This window comes from Amphiura filiformis, chromosome 19, assembly GCF_039555335.1.
Source record: "Amphiura filiformis chromosome 19, Afil_fr2py, whole genome shotgun sequence".
NCBI lineage: Eukaryota > Metazoa > Echinodermata > Ophiuroidea > Amphilepidida > Amphiuridae > Amphiura > Amphiura filiformis.
In genome coordinates, this window is record NC_092646.1 from 2,531,385 (window position 1) to 2,552,441 (window position 21,057).

At 36.6% G+C, this 21,057-nt stretch overlaps 1 protein-coding gene and 1 long non-coding RNA gene across 3 annotated transcripts in view; one reads left to right on the plus strand and one right to left on the minus strand.

The window, feature by feature from the left end:
• The window catches only part of LOC140140818 (lysosome membrane protein 2-like), a 58,393-nt gene that overhangs the window by 22,466 nt on the left and 14,870 nt on the right, over positions 1-21,057 (plus strand). For both annotated transcript variants that reach the window (XM_072162574.1, XM_072162573.1), the window contains 5 exons: positions 860-1,020; positions 16,105-16,246; positions 17,276-17,479; positions 19,091-19,229; positions 20,589-20,658. In XM_072162574.1, the coding sequence (XP_072018675.1) occupies positions 860-1,020; positions 16,105-16,246; positions 17,276-17,479; positions 19,091-19,229; positions 20,589-20,658 (716 nt within the window). The remainder of the gene's footprint in view (positions 1-859; positions 1,021-16,104; positions 16,247-17,275; positions 17,480-19,090; positions 19,230-20,588; positions 20,659-21,057) is intronic.
• Positions 1,391-11,374, minus strand: LOC140140249 (uncharacterized). The gene is made up of 3 exons (XR_011857228.1): positions 11,232-11,374; positions 2,552-2,629; positions 1,391-2,134 (listed from the first exon to the last, which is right to left on the minus strand). It is a non-coding gene; the product is annotated as an uncharacterized lncRNA (long non-coding RNA).

The following is a 21,057-nucleotide window of genomic DNA, read 5'->3' on the forward strand; positions in this document are numbered from 1 at the left end:
TCTTTTGAATTCAAATCTTGCACATAAAGTAACCAGCTATATCCGATATTCAAAACTTATGAGGTCACTTAGCGACTATGAAATTTCGGGAAAATAATCAATTTTTGACAAAATCGCAGAAAATCTTAATCAACGTTGTACCCCATAACATGTTTCCTGTCACATGTAAATAGAGACAAAATGCGAGTTAGGCCTACTACTATCTCGATTCCGTTTGTTTTTTATATGTAGTGAAAATACCGTATTAGATCAACAAATTTTCAGCCAAATATGGTTCTGCGTAGATCCTATACTTCTGTAAAAATAATCAAAGGGACAGTCACAAAACTCTGAAAATTCTGAACTGGATTGGGAGACACTATAGAAGCCAGGATAATGCAGATAAAATCAACCATGACCTAATTGACATTTCCATGAGTATATACCTCACACCAAATCCAAAATCAAGCAGACCTCACAGCCAGAAATATATCAAACCACAGTGGCGTAGCAGCATTGTAACCCCCCAATCAGACCCGGTGTCCCCCAATCATGGTCGGTTCCCCCATCCCCACCCCACCCCAATGTGATGACACACGCTATACCACTGTCAAACCAGCTACCAGGATTGATGCATATAAGTATTCATTTTCCCCGCATCAATTGAATTCTGGAACAAACTTTCTGCCCATGAAAACATTGCAGGGCTTCAGGTCATTACTGCACAGCCATTGCAGCTTGAACTTGAACTTCGTGTTATTTTTTCTGCACATCTCCTTGCGAGTTCGTTGGTCAAGTTGACTCTAATTCTTCAAGCACAATGTCAGCTTACCAGAACCAGAACCATAACTTAACACGCTTAACTATTATCTACCTACAGATGATGGTCTTGGAACCTTCTTCGGAGATATTTCAAAGCTGGTTGGACCCTCAAATTCCGATTTATCAAAAATTTTACTTTTTTGATGTTCAAAATGCTGATGATGTTCTCAACGCTGGAGCGAAACCTCGGCTGGTGGAAATCGGCCCATACACATACAGGTATGGCGTTAATTATAAAATAATATATTTGTCTTTATATTTAAATTTAAAATGAACTTGGTGGTTGACTGAAGCATATATGACAAAAGTCTGTGTATTGTTACTTTGGCCTACACCCACAAAAAAAAGTGAGTCACCCTGACTCAAATTAATGCGTCATTGGTTTGTCCGTATAACGAAACACTTGAAGGATCATGTGAGTCACCATGACTCATTACAAATGAGTCTGATTATTCTAAGACTCACTTACAGCGAGTCTTCATGACTTGCTAGAATTTTACAGATGAGTCATATTGTATCAAGAGACTCAGAATGGATATATGAAATGAGTCCATTACATGATGGTAGCTACCATAAAACATGGTGGAGTTTCAATTGTGAATATTACGTTTTCTGCTGGTTATAACCTCACCAATACTGGTCAAGAATGAAAAAGTACTATACAATCTCCCTTCTCAGTGGTCTTCACACGTTGCCTTTTTATATGATAAGGTTCAACTGAGGTGGCCACCGGCCAAATTCCCAATAAAAACAGCTGTGGAAATTCTTCAGAGACAACCAAAAGATTAATAGATGACTGTGGAGTAAAGATTGCAGTACTTCCAAGTATTATTATGTATACATTAACTTCCAATTATTTACGATTAATTAATACAAACCACAGATATAGAAGGGAGATACCAAAATTCCAGTTTTAGTTCTTGTCTTCTAAAATTCAGTCTAAAGCATAACAGTTGTTTAACAAAAAATTATTTCAGTTCTTGTCTCTTAAGCTTCAGCACTATTAACCTAGTACCTCATCATTAGCCTCATCATTAATGACTGTATTCAAGTTGTGCACCTCACTATCTTAGATGGGGCTGGCGAAACTGTGTCAATGCACCTTCTGAATGAACGTGAGTGTGTTTCCCATTTTCTTGTTGTATGCCAAATTGAAATTGTAATGGACCAGCATAAGTAAAGAGACTGCTGATATCAAGTCGTTGGTGGTGCAAATTACTTCGTTCCCTGCCAAGATGGTGAACGATGCATTCAGAATTTCCTGAAATTTGTCAGTGCTTTCACCGTTGGCTTTACTCTCGTTGAGAATTCTTGCCATTGGTCCATCCGTTGCCTGGAAAGGAAAACATAAATGTGAAATAATTTTATTTCTGGTAATGTACACAAGACACAATTAGGTGGTCACCAAACTCCCTAAAATTCCATTGCATATCAGCTTTGGACATCACCTCACATTGAATACTGGTAAATATTTTCCCTTTTCAAGGCTGGTGTGCTAGCTGTCCTGTAACTTAGTGATTTTCACATGAATAAATTAAGTTTGACCGATTTAACTGGTGCGATGAGTGACCCATCATTCAAAGTAGAAAACTCCATTGTGAAACATTGGACCATGCACCTTTAAAATTAATTTTTTGCCAAAATTGTACAAATAAAAAACACAACGTACCACTTCAATTCACTCACTAACTCAAAAATTCTGCACAGAAGTTTACACCAGCTTGAACCTAATATTCTGTTTTAAACTTACCTTGCTCTGCTGACAAAGTAGTGCCTTCTCTCCCATCAGCGTAGGAATTAAAAGAAGTGCCCCAGATGATTATGATCACTGCAAATTAAAAAGAAATCAAGACTAGATTCATTAAATATTATATTATTCATTAATATCTATAGGTTAATAAATGCGTATCACTTGTTGGGAGTGAAATTGTACAAAATAATGCATGTGTACTGAGATGTTGATCATAGGGCCTGCACTTTGGCTCGTTTTTTGCAGGTTTACATGGTCCAATAATCACAAGATGACTGACATGTGGTAACAAAGGAAGCAGTCACTACAATTTGATTATGTCCCATATGATTGGCCATTCAAGACACCCCTGTGAATATACTATAGCGGCCTTTTCAAAATATAATACCTGTTTGCTTGACTGTATTAACAATACCCGGGAACAATACACACAGTATATGCATTGGACAAACTTTTTTACAATAAGCATGATAAGTGATGATGTGACCTCCAGATTTATACATCGTTCGTCTCGCACACTGACAACATTTGATTGAATGGACTGTAGGCTACTGCGCCGTGATTACGGTGAAGGACACCGGTTCAAATCCTTTGTTTGGAGCCAATCGATAAAAGCATGCAGGGCTTCTATACCCATGTACAGTTTATCCCTACATAACATATGTCTTGAATACGCTGGCAAAGTTATGTAATAATCGGATGAATACTTTAGCAGTAGGTAAAAACAAGTTTTGAATAATCCGCGCTATTCAGCATCGAAGTGGTTACGTAATTCTCTTGGTTACCGGATCACGCTACTTTGGTATGCCTTCGAGTGCCATATACTTTATGTGGTGATCATTTCGATCGTGGTTCATTACTCTAGCGCGTGATCCCGTTGACATAGTAACATTACGTAACTTCGATACTGAATAAAGTCCCATTCAGTGATCCCAGCGAAAGTGAAAAAAAAAATCAAATTGTTACGTTTATAAATTTTTTTAATGAAAACAAATGGCAAAAAAACAAAACAGGAAAACGACAGTATTGACGAAGTTGAAGCCCCATTCAAATACATGTAGCCAAATTATATACCGTCAGTACCGGTATGTAAATTAGGCTAAGTAAAATAAAAAACATGTTTCACGTCCGGATTTTTGAAAAAAAGGAGGAGGAGGGGGCTTTTTATTTTTTATTTTTTATCGCAAAATCGGTGTAAATACCCATAATTAGAGCTGTTTTAGCATACACAATAATGCCTGGAAAAAGGAGGAGGCCTCTTTTTATTTGTTGTTCTGAGAGGTAGACCCCTCTAATGATCACAAAACCTTCCAAAAGTGTTTCTTGTATGTTAGCAAGGCTATAGAAAGCATCTCTACTTCCTAGACATATATTTTGAAAAGTTATAACTGAATTTCAAAAAATAAAAATATAATTGAAGAAACCTCAAAAAAGGAAGCGGGAGGGGACGTGAAACATGTTTATTTTTTTATTTGGCCTTACAGACTCACGTAAATGCATTATTTTTTGTCTTAGACACACGGTTTTCGGCTGAACCACTGCACTAGCAAGCTACTAGTATGTTAGCACATCTATGACAATGACGAAAGGTACAAAATCAGTCATAGGCCTTTAGATAGCAGAAGACACAAAAGTGGTGTTTTATGACCTTTGACATTCTTTTGTGGCGAGTGACATGGTCTTTCAATTCACGCCGAGTGTCCTTGACAGGTTTGACTATGCTTCAGTGGTCATGAAAGAATTCAAAAGATAACCTCTGCCCCAATAATCCCAAGCAATTGTCTGAAACTGCTCCTCGGACCCGGGGGGTCACTCCCATTGTGGCCTGTACACCATCCGCGATAATGAAAACGCGTAAAAGGGTCGTTTTTCGTGAGTAGGCACGATACTCGCGTATCGCGTTTAGGGTGTCAAAACATGAAAAATTGGAAAAAGGGTAGCAAAATTGCAATTTCTAAATACGCGGAAATGAAATTTAGGGTATGAAATTTGATGTTAGGAATGAAATCCCTGTTTAGGGTGTCGTTTTAGCCAAGGGTTAAATCCTTGTTTAGGATGCTTTTCAAAAGTTGATTATCGCGGATGGTGTACAGGCCACAATGGGAGTGACCCCCCAGGTCCTCGGATCATAAGAACTCAGTCCTCAAATGATAGTCATAATAATGTCCAAAATATAAAAATTACTGACTATCATTGAAGACTGAGTTCCGCAGTCTGGTATCCAAAATCTGAATTTTGATGATTTTTACGATCGTCGGGATGAAAAAAAATCAAAAAATCACTGAATGGGCCTTTAGTTCCCTCTCCTTACCCTGGCAATATAAATCAAAGAAAAATAAATAAAGAAAACAAGAAAAGAAAATTAACCAATCTGGAATGAGCGTTTTGAGCGTTTCGATAGTAGAGAGCTTGCGGAATGAAGTTACTGGAACTTTAACGGCAACTTCAAAAATATCGATTCGATTTCTTGCTCAACTTCACGTCAACGCGAACGTCAGATTGGTTTCTGTACCAACAGCGTCTTGTTGTTCAAACTAGGGGAAGTGTATCAATGGGTGATCAAAAGAAGGGTATGTAAAAGCGACTGCATCAAATTTCTCCCTTTTGTTTGCTGAAGTGGTTTGTTGGTAACACTTATTACAATAGGCGCTTAGTTTGAATAAACATGGATTACATCTCTTGGCGATGACCAATGCAATGGGAATTAGGCCTATGTTATGAGCTATACGCTAATATTATACTTCTAAACATGTTTCAATTAAATATTCTTGTGATATGCCTATTATTGTCCCGGATTATTATAATAAAAGCTCAATTATTATTCCAGTAAACGTCAGCTTTGTCAATTTTATATTTCCATCATTACACAAGCCCATTTTATCTGTTTGCTCTCCTAGCCCCCCCCCACCACCATCACCCCCTCTCCATATCATCCCCTCCCTCCATCTATTCATCTATCCTCACTTTCCCACTCCCCAGTGGCGTTGCCAGGAGTTTTCTTTTAGGAGGGCAAGGACTCCTCTTTGCATTCTGATCGAATTAAATATATCTCCCCGAATGATCCTCATTTTGTTCTTTAAAAACTCCCAGAATTTTGAATTTCAACCAACATATTTCTGTATGCTCCTTTTCTGACATTCTTATTTTTTGTAACAAATAGGCCTCCTCTTTTAATAATGAATAATTTGGTTGACATACAATACGCATAGGCCTATAATATGCGTATAATAGCGTGGCACATGTTAGACCAGCTTTCTGCTGAATTGGGGTACATAATGTAGGCCTAAATGAATAAAATAATAATTAAATAAAATACCTGAACAGTACAAACATATTTGGTTATATAGTGTAATTTTAAGACACGCAACGTTGTAAAAAAATGTTCACAGTAGCTGCAATTCGCAGAAGTTCACTACACTGCTGGGTCGCGTAAAATCAGTCCATTTTACTGGAACTTAATCCCCTTGGCGTTGAAGTCAAGCCAAAAACTTGGTTCCGCAAGCTGATTTGGTGTACGTCATGAGCACACACAAATGTATATATCAAGTGTGACGTTTGGAACAAAATTTATTTTGATCTAATTCAATCAGTAATTTTAGCATCATGTGGCATGTTTTTTACCCAAACCAAATTAGATTTCCAATAATTGGTCTATTAACTAGACAATACATAAGTGGTAATTATGTAGTCTATGAGGAAATATGCAAACCATTGTTTTAATTATGACGTATTTTCATCATAATTTACGGCACACTATAGATTCTGGCGTTAACTTTAACTTCAAGCGGCTTTAACAGCTTTTAATGGCAGAGTGGTTTTGAATACATAATCCTCTATAATCCTCTAGACGGTAAAGTTAAAGTTAAAGTAACTTCATTTCGCAAGCTCTCTAGTATTTTTTGTGGGACATGAGAGCACATCAGACATATCGAATTGCATTCTGAATACGAAGAATGTCTTTCTGATATCAAATAAATTTCATTGTTTGAAATTCACGATATAATACAAATTTTATGACAAATTATTAAAATTTGATATTTTTCACATTTTTGATATATAACAGTCCTCGAAGTAAATATCATAAATCTAATGTTATATTCTTAAACAGTCCCTGGCATGACACCATACATGTATAGGCCTATGTATAGTAAATTTGTCTGCTTTATCTGTTTTGTGCTGTTTAAGCAAATAGTTAAACATAATTTCCATAAAATGTAAGCTTTTACTGTCAGCTATGTCCCTTTTAATTTTGAGCAGAACAAGTGAGGTAAAGCAAAGAAAATTGAAATTTACTACTACTAGCGCCAATGAATGTTATAAGATTGTAAAACGGTACGATCCTCTGGGTGGGGGTGTGTGTGTGTGGGGGGGGGGTGTGCGTATGTGTGTCCTGCACGCGTATTTTTTCTGCAACTATAACGGGACGCAATACGATACCGGTATGTTATAAGAATCAAACTTACAAGAAAGATGGCTCTTGTCAAATCCTACAATTCTGTCAGAGAAAATATGCATATTTGCATTAAATTTTTAATTAATTGACATAATTGATTAATTAATAAATATTTTATTTAATGATTTACCATATTTCCAAATATGTCAAACAATATGTCAAATTAAAGCTAATGAAATGCTTTATAAATTGGTCAGAACGCATTTTGCAGAATGCATTTAGTACTTTAGTTACGTGATTCCAAACATTCTATTCCAATTTTTTGCTATACACGCATAGGAGCTGTACTTTTAAAATCCGCGCCTAATCAATAATAATAGTCTTTCACTCCATTGTCAAAGTACTGTGCTCCCTGTAGCTGTAGCATTATGGAGTGACCAGGTCCTAGAGTGTGATGGTTTTGTAGCAGATGACAGTGCTCATTCAAGCCTGTCAAGGTCAGTTAGTAGCCACTTGCTGAATGGATGGCCATGATCAGCTATCAAAGAGATACCTTGTGCAGCTGCCAATCACAGTAGAGGTTTGATAACATTTTGTTAAAAACCCAAATGTGATATAAGGACAAAGCTGTGCATGTTGGTACTTAATTGTTTGGATTCTTACGTTGAAATTCCCTTGTATTAGTATTTTTATGTGTAGAGTATAGTGGTCATAAATTATATAGCTTTTAAATTTTGGGCATTTTTGCTCTGTTGCACTGTACCATTATGGAATTTGAGCAAATCAATTACCGACACAAGCAGGTATACAGTGTATTATTTTATTTTTATTTCGTATCTCAGGAGCACAGCTCACTTGGTAAGGCATCAGAATTTGGTACACTAGCGCTTCGAACTTTAAATCGGAAGGTGGTGAGTTCGAGCCTCATCACGGTCACGTTAATTTTATAAACCAAATATTGTTCGAACTTTTCATATTTGTTTTTCTTTTATTGTTTCTTTTCTTTTTTTTTTCTTGTTTTCTTTCTTTTTTTCTTTTTTTTTCTTTGATCCATATTGCCAGTGTAGGGAGAGGAGGGAACTAACATTCAGTGATTTTTTTTCATCCGGACGATCGTAAAAATCATCAAAATTCAGATTTTGTACAAGACTGCGGAACTCAGTCTTCAATGATATAGTCAGTAATAATCTTTTGGTCGTTATATGACTATCATCATTTGACGACTGAGTTCTTATGATACATCATCCGAAGAGCAGTTTCAGACAATTGCTTGGGATTGTTGGGGCAGAGGTTATCTTTTGAATTCTTTCATGACCACCGAAGCAGAGTTAAACCTGTCAAGGACACTCGGCGTGAATTGAACTGACCATGTCACTCGCCACAAAAGAATGTCAAAGGTCATAAAACATCAACTTGGTGTCTTCTGCTAGTGGTTCAGCCCTAAGCCGTGTAGGCCTATTTAAGACAAAAAAATAATGCATTTACGTGAATCTGTAATTTACATACTGACAGTATATATAAATTAGCTACATGTATTTGAATGGGGCTTCAACTTCGTCAATACTGCCGTTTTCTTGGGTTTTGTGCCAATTTTTTTCTTTAAATTTTTTTATAAAAGTAACAATTTGATTTTTTTTTCATTTTCGCTGGGATCACTGAATGGGGCTTTGCAACGCGATATATTCAAAACTTGTATTCACCTACTGTTATAGTATTAATCCGATTATTACACAACCTCACCAGCGTATTCAAGATATCCAATGCAAATAATCACCTAGATTATGACGTATCATACCGTAAATATGGCGGAATACTCAAATTCATTCAACAAAAGCATGATTACAAGCTATTGCAATCTACCGCGACAGCTCGTCTCACACACATAACAAATGCACAGATACGATCAAATAGGTTGACGACAACGTTTGATTGAATGCACTGCATTGTGCCATGATTACGGTGAAGGACACCGGTTCAATTCCTTTGTATGGAGCAATCAATAATTTCACGCACATCCTCTATTATTGCCCAATTATTGCCCGGGATATATTGCACACTGTAAAAGAGCTATTGTTATAATGTTTGATGAAATCGTGTTTAACTACCGTATTTGCTTAAGAAGGGGCACAATACAGATAAAGCAGACAGATTGACTACATGTGGTACATGTATATACATATTAATATAGGGAATGTGTGTGAGTCGAGTATTACCTAATTATAATAGGGGCGTATCCAAAAATGAATTCACGCCCCTTTCAAATGTCGAGCCAAAGTGCAGGCCCTATGTGCGTCTAATGCACGAACCCCTTCGGGGCTCGTGCATTAGTGTAAGTGCATTATTGTGTACAATTTCTCGAGCAACAAGCGATACGCATTTATTAACCTATTTCATACATGAGAAAAAAATCCCGTGATTTTTGCTATTTTTATAACAAAATTGGTTTCTAGCCCTGCGGGGCTCTTCTATATTGGAACTCACTCTGGGTGTTTAGTTGTAGTATGGGAGTCTCCGGCCCTGCTGAACATCAAGATCATGTTAACGGTTTTATTCTAAGAAATTGGAGGAAACCGTTTTTTACATATCCTATAATTTAGTCCAAATTCGTGAAATCTAAAATGGACTTTCCCTTTTATAGGGAATTTTTTATTTTTCCAAAAGGTTTATTTTTATTTTTACCTTTCCAAAAGGTAGATACATACATGCAAATACCACAATTAACCTCTACGCCTATCCCCCCTCTTTTTCTGAGAAATTGAAAAAGACAACTTAGTAGGCATTTGTTGCCCAAATTCGAGAAATCGAAAAGGGACCTTCCCTTTTACAGGGATTTAAAAAAAAAAAAATTTCAAAAGGTTTACATAAATATATTCTTACCTTTCCAAAAGGTGATTACAAAGATATATAAATACCATAATTTACCTCCACGCCTACCCCTTCTTTTTCTGAGAAATTGAAAAAGACATCTCTAGTATTGGCATGTGATTTATCTAGTCCAACTTCGAGAAATTGAAAAAGGCCCTTTCCCCCATAGGGATTTTTTTTTCCATTTTCCCCAAAAACTTTATTTTTCCAAAAGGTTCATATAAAGGTGTGAAAATACCATAAGTAACCTCCACACCTATCCCCATCTTTTTCTGCAAAATTGAAAAAGATAACTCATTAGGCCTTCCCTTCATTTTGTCCAAATTGAGAAATCGAAAATGGGACTTTCCCTTTTATAGGAACTTTATTCGTCTTTTTTTTTCAGAGTCTGTAAATATTCAATAGATATAATTTAAGCTTACATAAGTTTTCAGTCCGATAGAGCTTTTATTAGGCCTCTGCCTATGCTAATACTAGATGTGATCATGAGGGGATGGTTCAATATAAGGCCAAAAAAAAAAAAATTGTCGTGTTGCCCTCCCAAGCCTAAAATCTGGTAGTACACCCGGCCGGATTTTTTTTTTTTTTTTTTTTTTTAGCAACTCAACCATTTGATACCTACTATTTCACAGTCACATGAGTGAAGAGAGGCATATGCTTAATATTGGCTGTATTTTCTACCCAATGTTGAATATTTTATTGAAGTAAATATTAATAATAAGGCCCTTCACAATTAATTCTTAGTTTAATATTTAAAGATTTTAAAATAGGCATGAGGTAACTTAATTATTAGTTATTTATTACTTATTATTTTCTTCATTTTGAAACAAGTGGTCACAGCCAAATATCAACATGAACATCCTACATGGTACATTTTGGCACTGCAGATCATATTGCAATTATGGTTGATTTTATATATTGATAATTAATAATATGTGTTATTTGTTTGTTCAGGATTCATGATCAAAGTAAGAAAGTAGCAAATTAATGTAACAAAAATGTCATTTAACAGAGAAAATGACAGATAAAAATCAAATAATTAAATATTTTGCAATTTTCAATTTTTGATGCGGGCGGGAAATAGGAAACTCAAAATCAATTGTGAAGGGCCTAAACATCCATGTTGTTGGGATTCAACGAGTCAGTCCTACTATCCAATTAAAGTGCTGGCTTGGGGCACAATCTTTTAGTGAACGTTATGGATCTGGGAATACATGTGGCTTGGGGTACATGTATGATAAAAAAATCATTTGTTAAAAAAAATTTATTAAAAAAAATAAAATTTAAAAAAAAAAAAAAAAAAAAAAAAAAACCCGGGCCCAGATTTTCGCGATTTTGACCCGGCCGCGGAGGGCAACACAACATTTTTTTCAGCCGGCCAATCCAGTCATAAAAATCGTCTAAAACAATATAAATATTTACCTATGCGTACCAATTTTGCTCTCGTTCTCTTCAGTAAATCAACTTCTCCGCGGCTTTTGGGTGTCACTGATGAAATCATTCGTGAAACTGCACGATTGAAACGATTTTATTCACAGATCTCTCACTGGCTGCAGAGCAATATGGCGACGTCGGCAAAAAGAATTTGCAATTTTGGATGACGTCACGCAGCCTCGCTTTCAAGTCAAGTTGACTCACATGTTTTTCTAAAAAGGCTCAAAATACGATCTTGACTCATTTTTTACGACCAAGTGAATCAGTTGAAACATTTGCAAATGCGTCAGCTCATAATTGACACACTGGTGAAATTAAAATGAGTCAATAGAGACTCATTGGTTGTTGCTAATGAGTCAATTTTCACCTGACTCACGAAAATTGTACAAAAATGAGTAAAATGACTCACTTTTTTTTGTGGGTGTATCTTCAGAAGACGGCAGTTTCAAAGTTGTCATAATGGTGATATCGTCAGTAAATAGCAGTTTGTATGTTATCATTATGGTGCTATCTTCAGTTCAGTAGATATCAGGCTGTATGTTGTCAATATCGTGCTATCTTCGGTAGATAGCGGTCGTAACTCGTATTATGTTGTCATTATGATGCTATCTTCGGTAGATAGCAGTCTGTATGTTGTCTTTATGGTGCTATCTTCGGTAGATATCAGTATGTATGTTGCCATTATGGTGCTATCTTCAGTAGATAGCAGTTTGTATGTTGTCATTATGGTGCTATCTTCAGTTCAGGCTGTATGTTGTCAATATCGTGCTATCTTCAGTAGATAGCAGTCTGTATGTTGTCATTATGGTGCTATCTTCAGTAGATAGCAGTCTGAATGTTGTCATTATGGTGTTATCTTCAGTAGATAGCAGTCTGTATGTTGTCATTATGGTGCTAAGGGGTTAAAAATGACCTGACCGAAGTTACCCCGCCTTTGGGGCAACTTTGGTCACAGTATTACAATCCATGAAGGAAAAAAATCAAAAAAATTGATCTACGCTGAATATGGGCAAGTTGTTGTTTTTTGTGACATTTGACACCTTGCAAAATTAATCAAACACACATCCTTGCTCACAAATATCGATTTTTATTTTTCTGGAAAAAAATGTGAAAAATGCTGATTTTTTTCAAAAATCCCGCTTTTTCATAAATTTCAAGGAAATTACACATGAGCGACTATTATTTCTTCCAAACATATTTCTTAATAAATTGACACCAAATATGACTAAAAACAATGCTGCTGTACGAAAATATGACCATTTAAAAAAATATATTTGACCGACCAAAGTTACCCCGCTGACCGAAGTTACCCCATTTTACGGTATGTTGTCATTATGGTGTTATCTTCAGTAGATAGCAGTCTGTTTGTTGTCATTATGATGCTATCTTCAGTAGATAGCAGTCTGTGTGTTGTTGTCATTATGGTGCTATCTTCAGTAGATAGCAGTCTGTATGTTGTCATTATGGTGCTATCTTCAGTAGATAGCAGTCTGTATATTGTCATCATGGTGTTATCTTCAGTAGATAGCAGTCTGCATGTTGTCATTATGGTGCTATCTTCAGTAGATAGCAGTCTGTATGTTGTCATTATGGTGCTATCATCAGTAGATAGCAGTCTGTATGTTGTCATTATGGTGCTATCTTCAGTAGATATCAGTCTGTATGTTGTCATTATGGTGCTATCTTCAGTAGATAGTAGTCTGTATATTGTCATTATGGTGTTATCTTCAATAGATAGCAGTCTGCATATTGTCATTATGGTGCTATCTTCAGTAGATAGCAGTCTGTATGTTGTCATTATGGTGCTATCATCAGTAGATAGCAGTCTGTATGTTGTCATTATGGTGCTATCTTCAGTAGATATCAGTCTGTATGTTGTCATTATGGTGCTATCTTCAGTAGATATCAGTATGTATGTTGTCATTATGGTGCTATTTTCAGTAGATATCAGTCTGTATGTTGTCATTATGGTGCTATCTTCAGTAGATAGCAGTCTGTATGTTGTCAACATGGTGCTATGTTGTCTTTAGGGTGCTATCTTCAGTAGATAGCAGTCTGTATGATGTCATTATGGTGCTATCTTCAGTAGATAGCAGTCTGTATGTTGTCATTATGGTGCTATATTCAGTAGATAGCAGTCTGTATGTTGTCATTATGGTGCTATCTTCAGTAGATAGCAGTCTGTAATGTATATTATCATTATTGTGCTATTTTCATTGGAGAGCAGTATATGTTATCAAAATGTACATGCAGGGTGCAACTCTATTAGTCTTATTACAACACTGCCCTACCCCAACCCTAACCCTAAACTCCGTAAACGAGGACTGAACTGAAGTCTAGCAAGTTGTACCGTATTCGGTAATTGTACCCAAAATGGTGCTATCTTCAGTAGATAGCGGCATATATGTTGTCATGGTGCTATCTTTAGTATATAGCAGTCTGTATGTTGTCATAATAGTGTTATGTTCAGTAGATAACAGGCTGTTTTGATGTGTACAACCAGGAAAATTGAGATAACATCCTCATCAGGAAAGCAGGAATGTTGCTCCAAGTATGAACTGATGGAGTTGAATGTCCTGCTCAAAACCTTTGGTGTACTTTCTATTGATCGAATAAGGGTATTATAAGTTGAAGGGAACTCAAGTCCTTGATCACGGTTGAGCGCTGGAGTGTGTGTTCTGTATGTTGTCACGATGACGGATACAGATCTGTGTATTGTTACTTTGGGGCTATCTTCAGACGACAGCAGTTTGAAAGTTGTCATTATGGTGCTATCTTCGGTAGATAGCAGTCATATATGTTGTCATTATGGTGCTATCTTCAGTAGATAGCAGTCTGTATCCTGTCATAATGGTGCTATCTTCAGTAGATAGCAGTCTGTATCCTGTCAATAATGGTGCTATCTTCAGTAGATAGCAGTCTGTACGTTGTCATAATGGTGCTATCTTCGGTAGATAGCAGTCATATATGTTGTCATTATGGTGCTATCTTCAGTAGATAGCAGTCTGTATCCTGTCATAATGGTGCTATCTTCAGTAGATAGCAGTCTGTATCCTGTCATAATGGTGCTATCTTCAGTAGATAGCAGTCTGTATCCTGTCATTATGGTGCTATCTTCAGTAGATAGCAGTCTGTATCCTGTCATAATGGTGCTATCTTCAGTAGATAGCAGTCTGTATCCTGTCATAATGGTGCTATCTTCAGTAGATAGCAGTCTGTATCCTGTCATAATGGTGCTATCTTCAGTAGATAGCAGTCTGTATCCTGTCATAATGGTGCTATCTTCAGTAGATAGCAGTCTGTATCCTGTCATAATGGTGCTATCTTCAGTAGATAGCAGGCTGTATGCTGTCATAATAGTGTTATCTTCAGTAGATATACACAACCAGGAAAGTTCAAATGAGATAACAGCCTCATCAGGAAAGCAGGGAAGTGCTCCAAGTATGAACTGATGTAGTTGAATGCCCTGCTCAAAACCTTTGATGTACTTTCTATTGATCGAATTAGGGCATTATATTGAAGGAGAGCTCAAGTCCTTGATCACGGTTGAGCGCTGGAGTGTGTGTTCTGTATGTTGTCACGATGACGGATACAGATTGTTACTTTGGGGCTATCTTCAGACGACAGCAGTTTGAAAATTGTCATTATGGTGCTATCTTCAGTAGATAGTAGTCATATATGTTGTCATTATGGTGCTATCTTCAGTAGATAGTAGTCATATATGTTGTCATTATGGTGCTATCTTCAGTAGATAGTAGTCATATATGTTGTCATTATGGTGCAAACTTCAGTAGGTAGCAGTCATGTATGTTGTCATGGTGCTATCTTCAGTAGATAGCAGTCATGTTGTCATTATGGTGCTATCTTCAGTAGATAGCAGCCATGTATGTTGTCATTATGGTGCTATCTTCAGTAGATAGCAGTCTGTATGTTGTCATTATGGTGCAATCTTCAGTAGGTAGCAGTCATGTATGTTGTCATGGTGCTATCTTCAGTAGATAGCAGTCATAATTATATGTTGTCATTATGGTGCTATCTGCAGTAGATAGCAGTCTGTATATTGTCATTATGGTGCTATCTTCAGTAGATAGCAGTCTGCATATTGTCATTACGGTGCTATCTTCAGTAGATAGCAGGCTGTATGTTGTCATAATAGTGTTATCTTCAGTACATAACAGTCTGTTTTGATGTGAACTACCAGGAAATTTAAGATAACATCCTCATCAGGAGGGCTCCAAGCAGGAAACTTGCTCCAAGTAATGAACTGATGGAGTTGAATGTCCTGCTCTAAACCTTTGTTGTACTTTCTATTGATCGAATTAGGGCATTATAAGTTGAAGGGAGCTCAAGTCCTTGATCACGGTTGAGCGCTGGAGTGTGTGTTCTGATTTCAATGGCCTTCCGCAAGCGATATTTTTGCTACAGGTCTACGATCATGTTATAAATCGATATCGATTAGACCGATTAGGCAAAAAAAGCATGTTTGTTTCCTGTAGCAGGTCAAAGCGGTCAAATGCGAAATGCCGGATTTTTCAAATATTTTTTTTTAATAATCCGTGTCTTCAAATGAAAACAAAATACCTTTTTTGCTCCAAATTGGAATGAAAAATAGTTAACAATAACATTTTGAAAACATTAAAAAAAAATATTGTTGAGTGTATTTTTATACAAAACGTTTTAAAACGTTTTCATGATCTTTATATATAAGCCGACATTTAATGTTATTAAAACGTTTTTACCTAAACCAAAGCCCAAAATATGACTTGTTTAAAAGGGTTTTTAAACATTTTTGTGTTTGCTGCGTAGTGTTCCAATATAATTTCAAGTTTAACACCAACCTCCCTATCTTTTCTCCTTACAGGGTCAGTATATCGCGTTATAATCTGACGTTTGGTGACAACGACACTCTGTCTTTCAAACAGAAGACTTGGATGGAATTCGTGCCTGAATTATCAGTAGGATACGAGAATGACAGTTTTACCACTGTTAATATACCACTTGCCGTAAGTAACAGAATAGTCGACTGCAGATCCGTCGGGTAACGCTTTTTCAATGGGAAATGAACTTTGCTGCTTGGATGATGTCACGATGAGGTTAGCATTTATTCCGCATTGAAAAGCGTGTTCCGACGGATCTGCACTCGATGGGCCTCGTACAGGGGATGTGGTTAAGCTATATGAGTTCGATGTCGATCAAAATCAAAATTCAATTTTCAATTTCATCACATGAGCCATTTTGAGAGCTTTGTTTTGCTGAAAACCCCATCATAATTAGACTTACGGTTCCAGAGATATGGCTATTTTAGAGTTGCTCAGAACAATAAAGCAAAAAACAAATCAGTATTCCGGATTCCCGACTCATTTTGCTTGATCACATAGCGCCGTATACATAAAAGATATGCTGTTCACTTTACATGCTTTATCACACAGCATGTGGTTTTTGGTTTCACATCAAATACATAATTATACAAAATTTAATAATTTTAGGGTAAAAAACACCTGGATACAAAACAAGATGACGGTGCATCCAAAGAGCCTTTTTGAAGTATGGCGCACACATTAGGAGGGCAGTCTTCAATCTGGGTAAAACCCGGCAAATTCAAAAGCCTTTACCACTTCGTGCAGTTCCATCCTATTGTGTCCGCCATATCTCGAAAAGGCTAATGGGGTAATCTGCAACTTTTTAATTTACATCTTCCTTGGGATTTGAGATCACCGCGTCTTTATTTCTTGACTGATTTCAGTGAATGGGGTATTAAATCAGAGCTAAAGGATGTAGTTATTAGTATTAAGTCGTGTTCACACGGTCGGACATACATTGTAAGTCACATATAACCGGTAATAAGTCACAATTACCGGTCATTGAAGCCACTTATTACCGGTTATAAGTCACTTATGTCCGACCGTGTGAACACGACTTAAGCTGCTGGTAATAATTATGGCATACCTCATATCTGTCTTTGTTTAGGATAAACAGGAGTGAAAGTAACTGGTACCTTAATTCTTTTGCTGTTTATATTGTCCTTTCCGCAGGCTTCCGTGTCTGTTCTCAAATACGCTGACTGGTTCTCTAAGATGTCCGTGTCCGCCGTAGCCAGCATCCATGGACACCAAATGTTTATCAAACTTTCTGTGGGTGAAATACTATGGGGTTATGAAGACCCATTTATGAAACAATTGCAGGATTTGGCTGGGAAAGAAGCAATTCCGAGTTACGTGGTAGGAATTCTACCACACGTAAGTATTTTGTTCTGAGGTAGACGTAGCTATACACTGCAAAAAGAAGTGTTTATATTTAAACACCATATTGTGTTTATCAGAGCAACACTTAATAAACACATAATTCATGTTAATGGTCTAACACTAATGTTAATGGTTCTAACACTAATGTTCATAAATTAACACTTGGTGTTATATTACAAACATTAGTGTTTGTAATATAACACCAAGTGTTAATTTATGAACATTAGTGTTAGACCATTAACATGAATTATGTGTTTATTAAGTGTTGCTCTGATAAACACGATATGGTGTTTAAATATAAACACTTGTTTTTGCAGTGTATCCGCTATTGACAACGGTAATGCTGAATTAGATATTATTACTGATGTCAGTATAAAGCACGCCATTATACTAAGCATCTATACTGATGTCAGTATAAATGAATAATTTTAACCCTTCCATTAAAATTTGAATCTGTGTTCAAAGTTTTACGGAAGGGTTAAAATATTAAAATTTGAACACGCTAAAATAGTTTTACATGTTTATGTTGAAATTGGTGTTAAAATGTGTCAAGTGATTATACATACTGTTGCGATCTACTAAACTAATGAAAGAAATCGCCATAATTATTAATAGTTAAAATAGCAATGCGTCTCGCGGATCACGTACTGCTTTCTACTGAAGATAACACCATAAATGATAGTATCAAAACGGCATCAAAGAGTATCAAAAAGATATTTGAAGATATCACCATAAAGACAACATTGGCCATGTTGACTGCTATCTTCCGTAGCTTCTACTGAAGATAGCGCCATAATGGCAACACATATCAATGTAGACTGTTATCTACTGAATATAGCACCATAATGACAACATACAAACTACAGACTGCTATCTACTGAAGATAGCACCATAATGACATCATACAGACTGCTATCGACTGAAGATAGCACCATAATGACAACATACAGACTGCTATCTACTGAAGATAGCACCATAATGACATCATACAGACTGCTATCTACTGAAGATAGCACCATAATGACATCATACAGACTGCTATCTAATGAAGATAGCACCATAATGACAACATACAGGCTGCTATCTACTGAAGATAGCATCGTTATGACAACATACAGACTGCTATCTACTGAAGATAGCACCATAATGACAACATATAGTACATACGGACTGCTAGCTACTGAAGTTATACATAAAGACAACGGTGAATCTACTGAAGATAGCATGGTAATGGCATCATGAAGATTGTTATCCTGAAGACACATGATGACAACATAATTATACTGCTAGCAACTGAAGCTATCGTAATTATAAAGACTGCTATCTACTGAAGATAGCATCGTAATGAGGACAAATAAAGAATGCCATTTAAAGTAGATACACATCCTATTATTTTATTTATATAGAACCTAAATTATAATTTTATTTAAATTGAAGCTGAAGTATATTTAAATTTTAGCCAATTTTTATTGAAATTGACAAATATGCAGATATAGAACAAGGTACATTTTAAAACAACCGATTATAAACAATATTTTTTAATAATTGTTTAAATATAATCAGTGATAATTGACTATAATAATTCTTCAATGTTTACCCCATTAGGTCAATGGCAGCGTAATAAGTTCCGTGATCAACACAGGGGCCAGTAATATTACCGAGCTGAATAAACTGATTGAGTGGAATGGCATGACAGAATTGGACTGGTGGGGATCCAAAGAAGCTAATATGATCAACGGATCAGGTAAGGATCCATCAATCTATCATTATCAACCAATCACAGCAACGCATCTATCATTATCAACCAATGACAGCAACGTATCTATCATTATCAATCAATCACAGCGACATATTTATCATTATCAACCAATTACAGCAACTTAAAAAGTAGAGGTGTATCGCCGGCGGCAGGGAGCGGGCAATTTACTCCTGGCTCGAAATACCACGACAAAAATGACCAAAAGCTACAATATGGAATTCTATTGGCCCGGTTTTAGGCCACAATTGTCTTTATTTGTACTCCAATTTAGCGTTAAACTTGCACAATCTCACGCACATTTGTCCCGATGAAGTCAATTTAACGAGATGATTTGGAAATTTTGGCCCTGGCTCGGTGGCCTCGGTACGATCTTAGTAAAAAGCAACGAAAATATGTTGCAATATGGCCGTTATGTGACTGGGAGTCCTAACTTAACTCTTTAAAGTTATGACTCCCGGGCATATATACTTAAAAGTACCATGCACCAGTATATGACTATATATACTTTCTGTTGGCAAACTTTCGCCAGGGGCGTAGCAAGCGGGGGGACAGGGTGGACGAAGTCCATGGGCTCCGAGGGTTCAGGGGCCCCCGAGCACAAAAGCGAAAATTAAATAAGTGCTGATAATGGAGAGCAGGGCCGGATTTACCATTGGGCCAGATGGGCCTGGGTCCAGGGCCCCCAAAATTTGGAGGCCCCAAAATTGCCCTACATGTATACATCTATGATCTTTCTTTTAGCCCTAATAACAGAATGTTTTTTGGCCAAAATAGGACAAAATTGTAAAAATTTTCGCGCTTCTCCCACATCAAAATAGCTACATTCATGTTGATCTGGGGCTAAAAAAGTCTGAAATTGACTTTGTTCGCGTGCTTTGCACGCAAACGTCCTAGCAACATCGGAACAAAATATGTTAGTCCATGGGCCCCCGATGCTCTTGCTACGCCCCTGACTTTCGCCATCTTATCTGGTGGCTTATTCAGAATGACTACTGGGATGCGATTCTCCAAATTGGAAGAACCATGCAACCGAGGGATGCAAAAATCACCTGAAGTACCGGTCAATCCCGCGGGAAAAGCGAATTCCATGCAGTATAATGAAAGACAGAGATAAAAAGACTAGTTCGCGTCTGAAATGCTGACAACTAGACAGAAAATGCCGTACAGCGCAGGTCGGCAACCAATCAGACGGATATGGTCTTTTTTTTATCTCTGTCTTTCATTTTAGTCATTCTGAAGAAGACACCAGCCATGATGGCGAAAGTCTTAAAACAGTGAGCAATTTTGGATTTGTCAATCAAATAAAAAACAACTAAAGGATTCTATCATCATTATTTTTCACAGATGGCAGTATTCTACATCCAGAGATGACTGCAGAGGAGACTATATATGTATATGATCAAATACATTGCAGGTTAGTCTAACTATGCCAAATTTAACAAAATGCAAAAACTCATCATAATGACCAAAAAAACTAAAAACAAACAAACAAACAAACAAAAAAACAAATAAAAAACAAGCATATAAACAAAATGGAGAAACGCATTTTTAGCAATTGTTTACATCCACGCTAAAATTGTGAAAACTATAGATTATGCAATTTTTAAACAGAAAACGGCCTGTGTGAGTTCGACAATAATGTTTAGTATTCACAGGAGTGAGCAATAGGTTATTCCATTTAAAATCCACACTACCCTCTGTGGAATATTTTGGAAATAATTATCTTCCACAGGGGGAGTATGAACTTTGAATGGAATGAACATATTAGAAAGCTCCACTTGAAACTCACTCTCCCTCTGTGGAAGATTCAGAT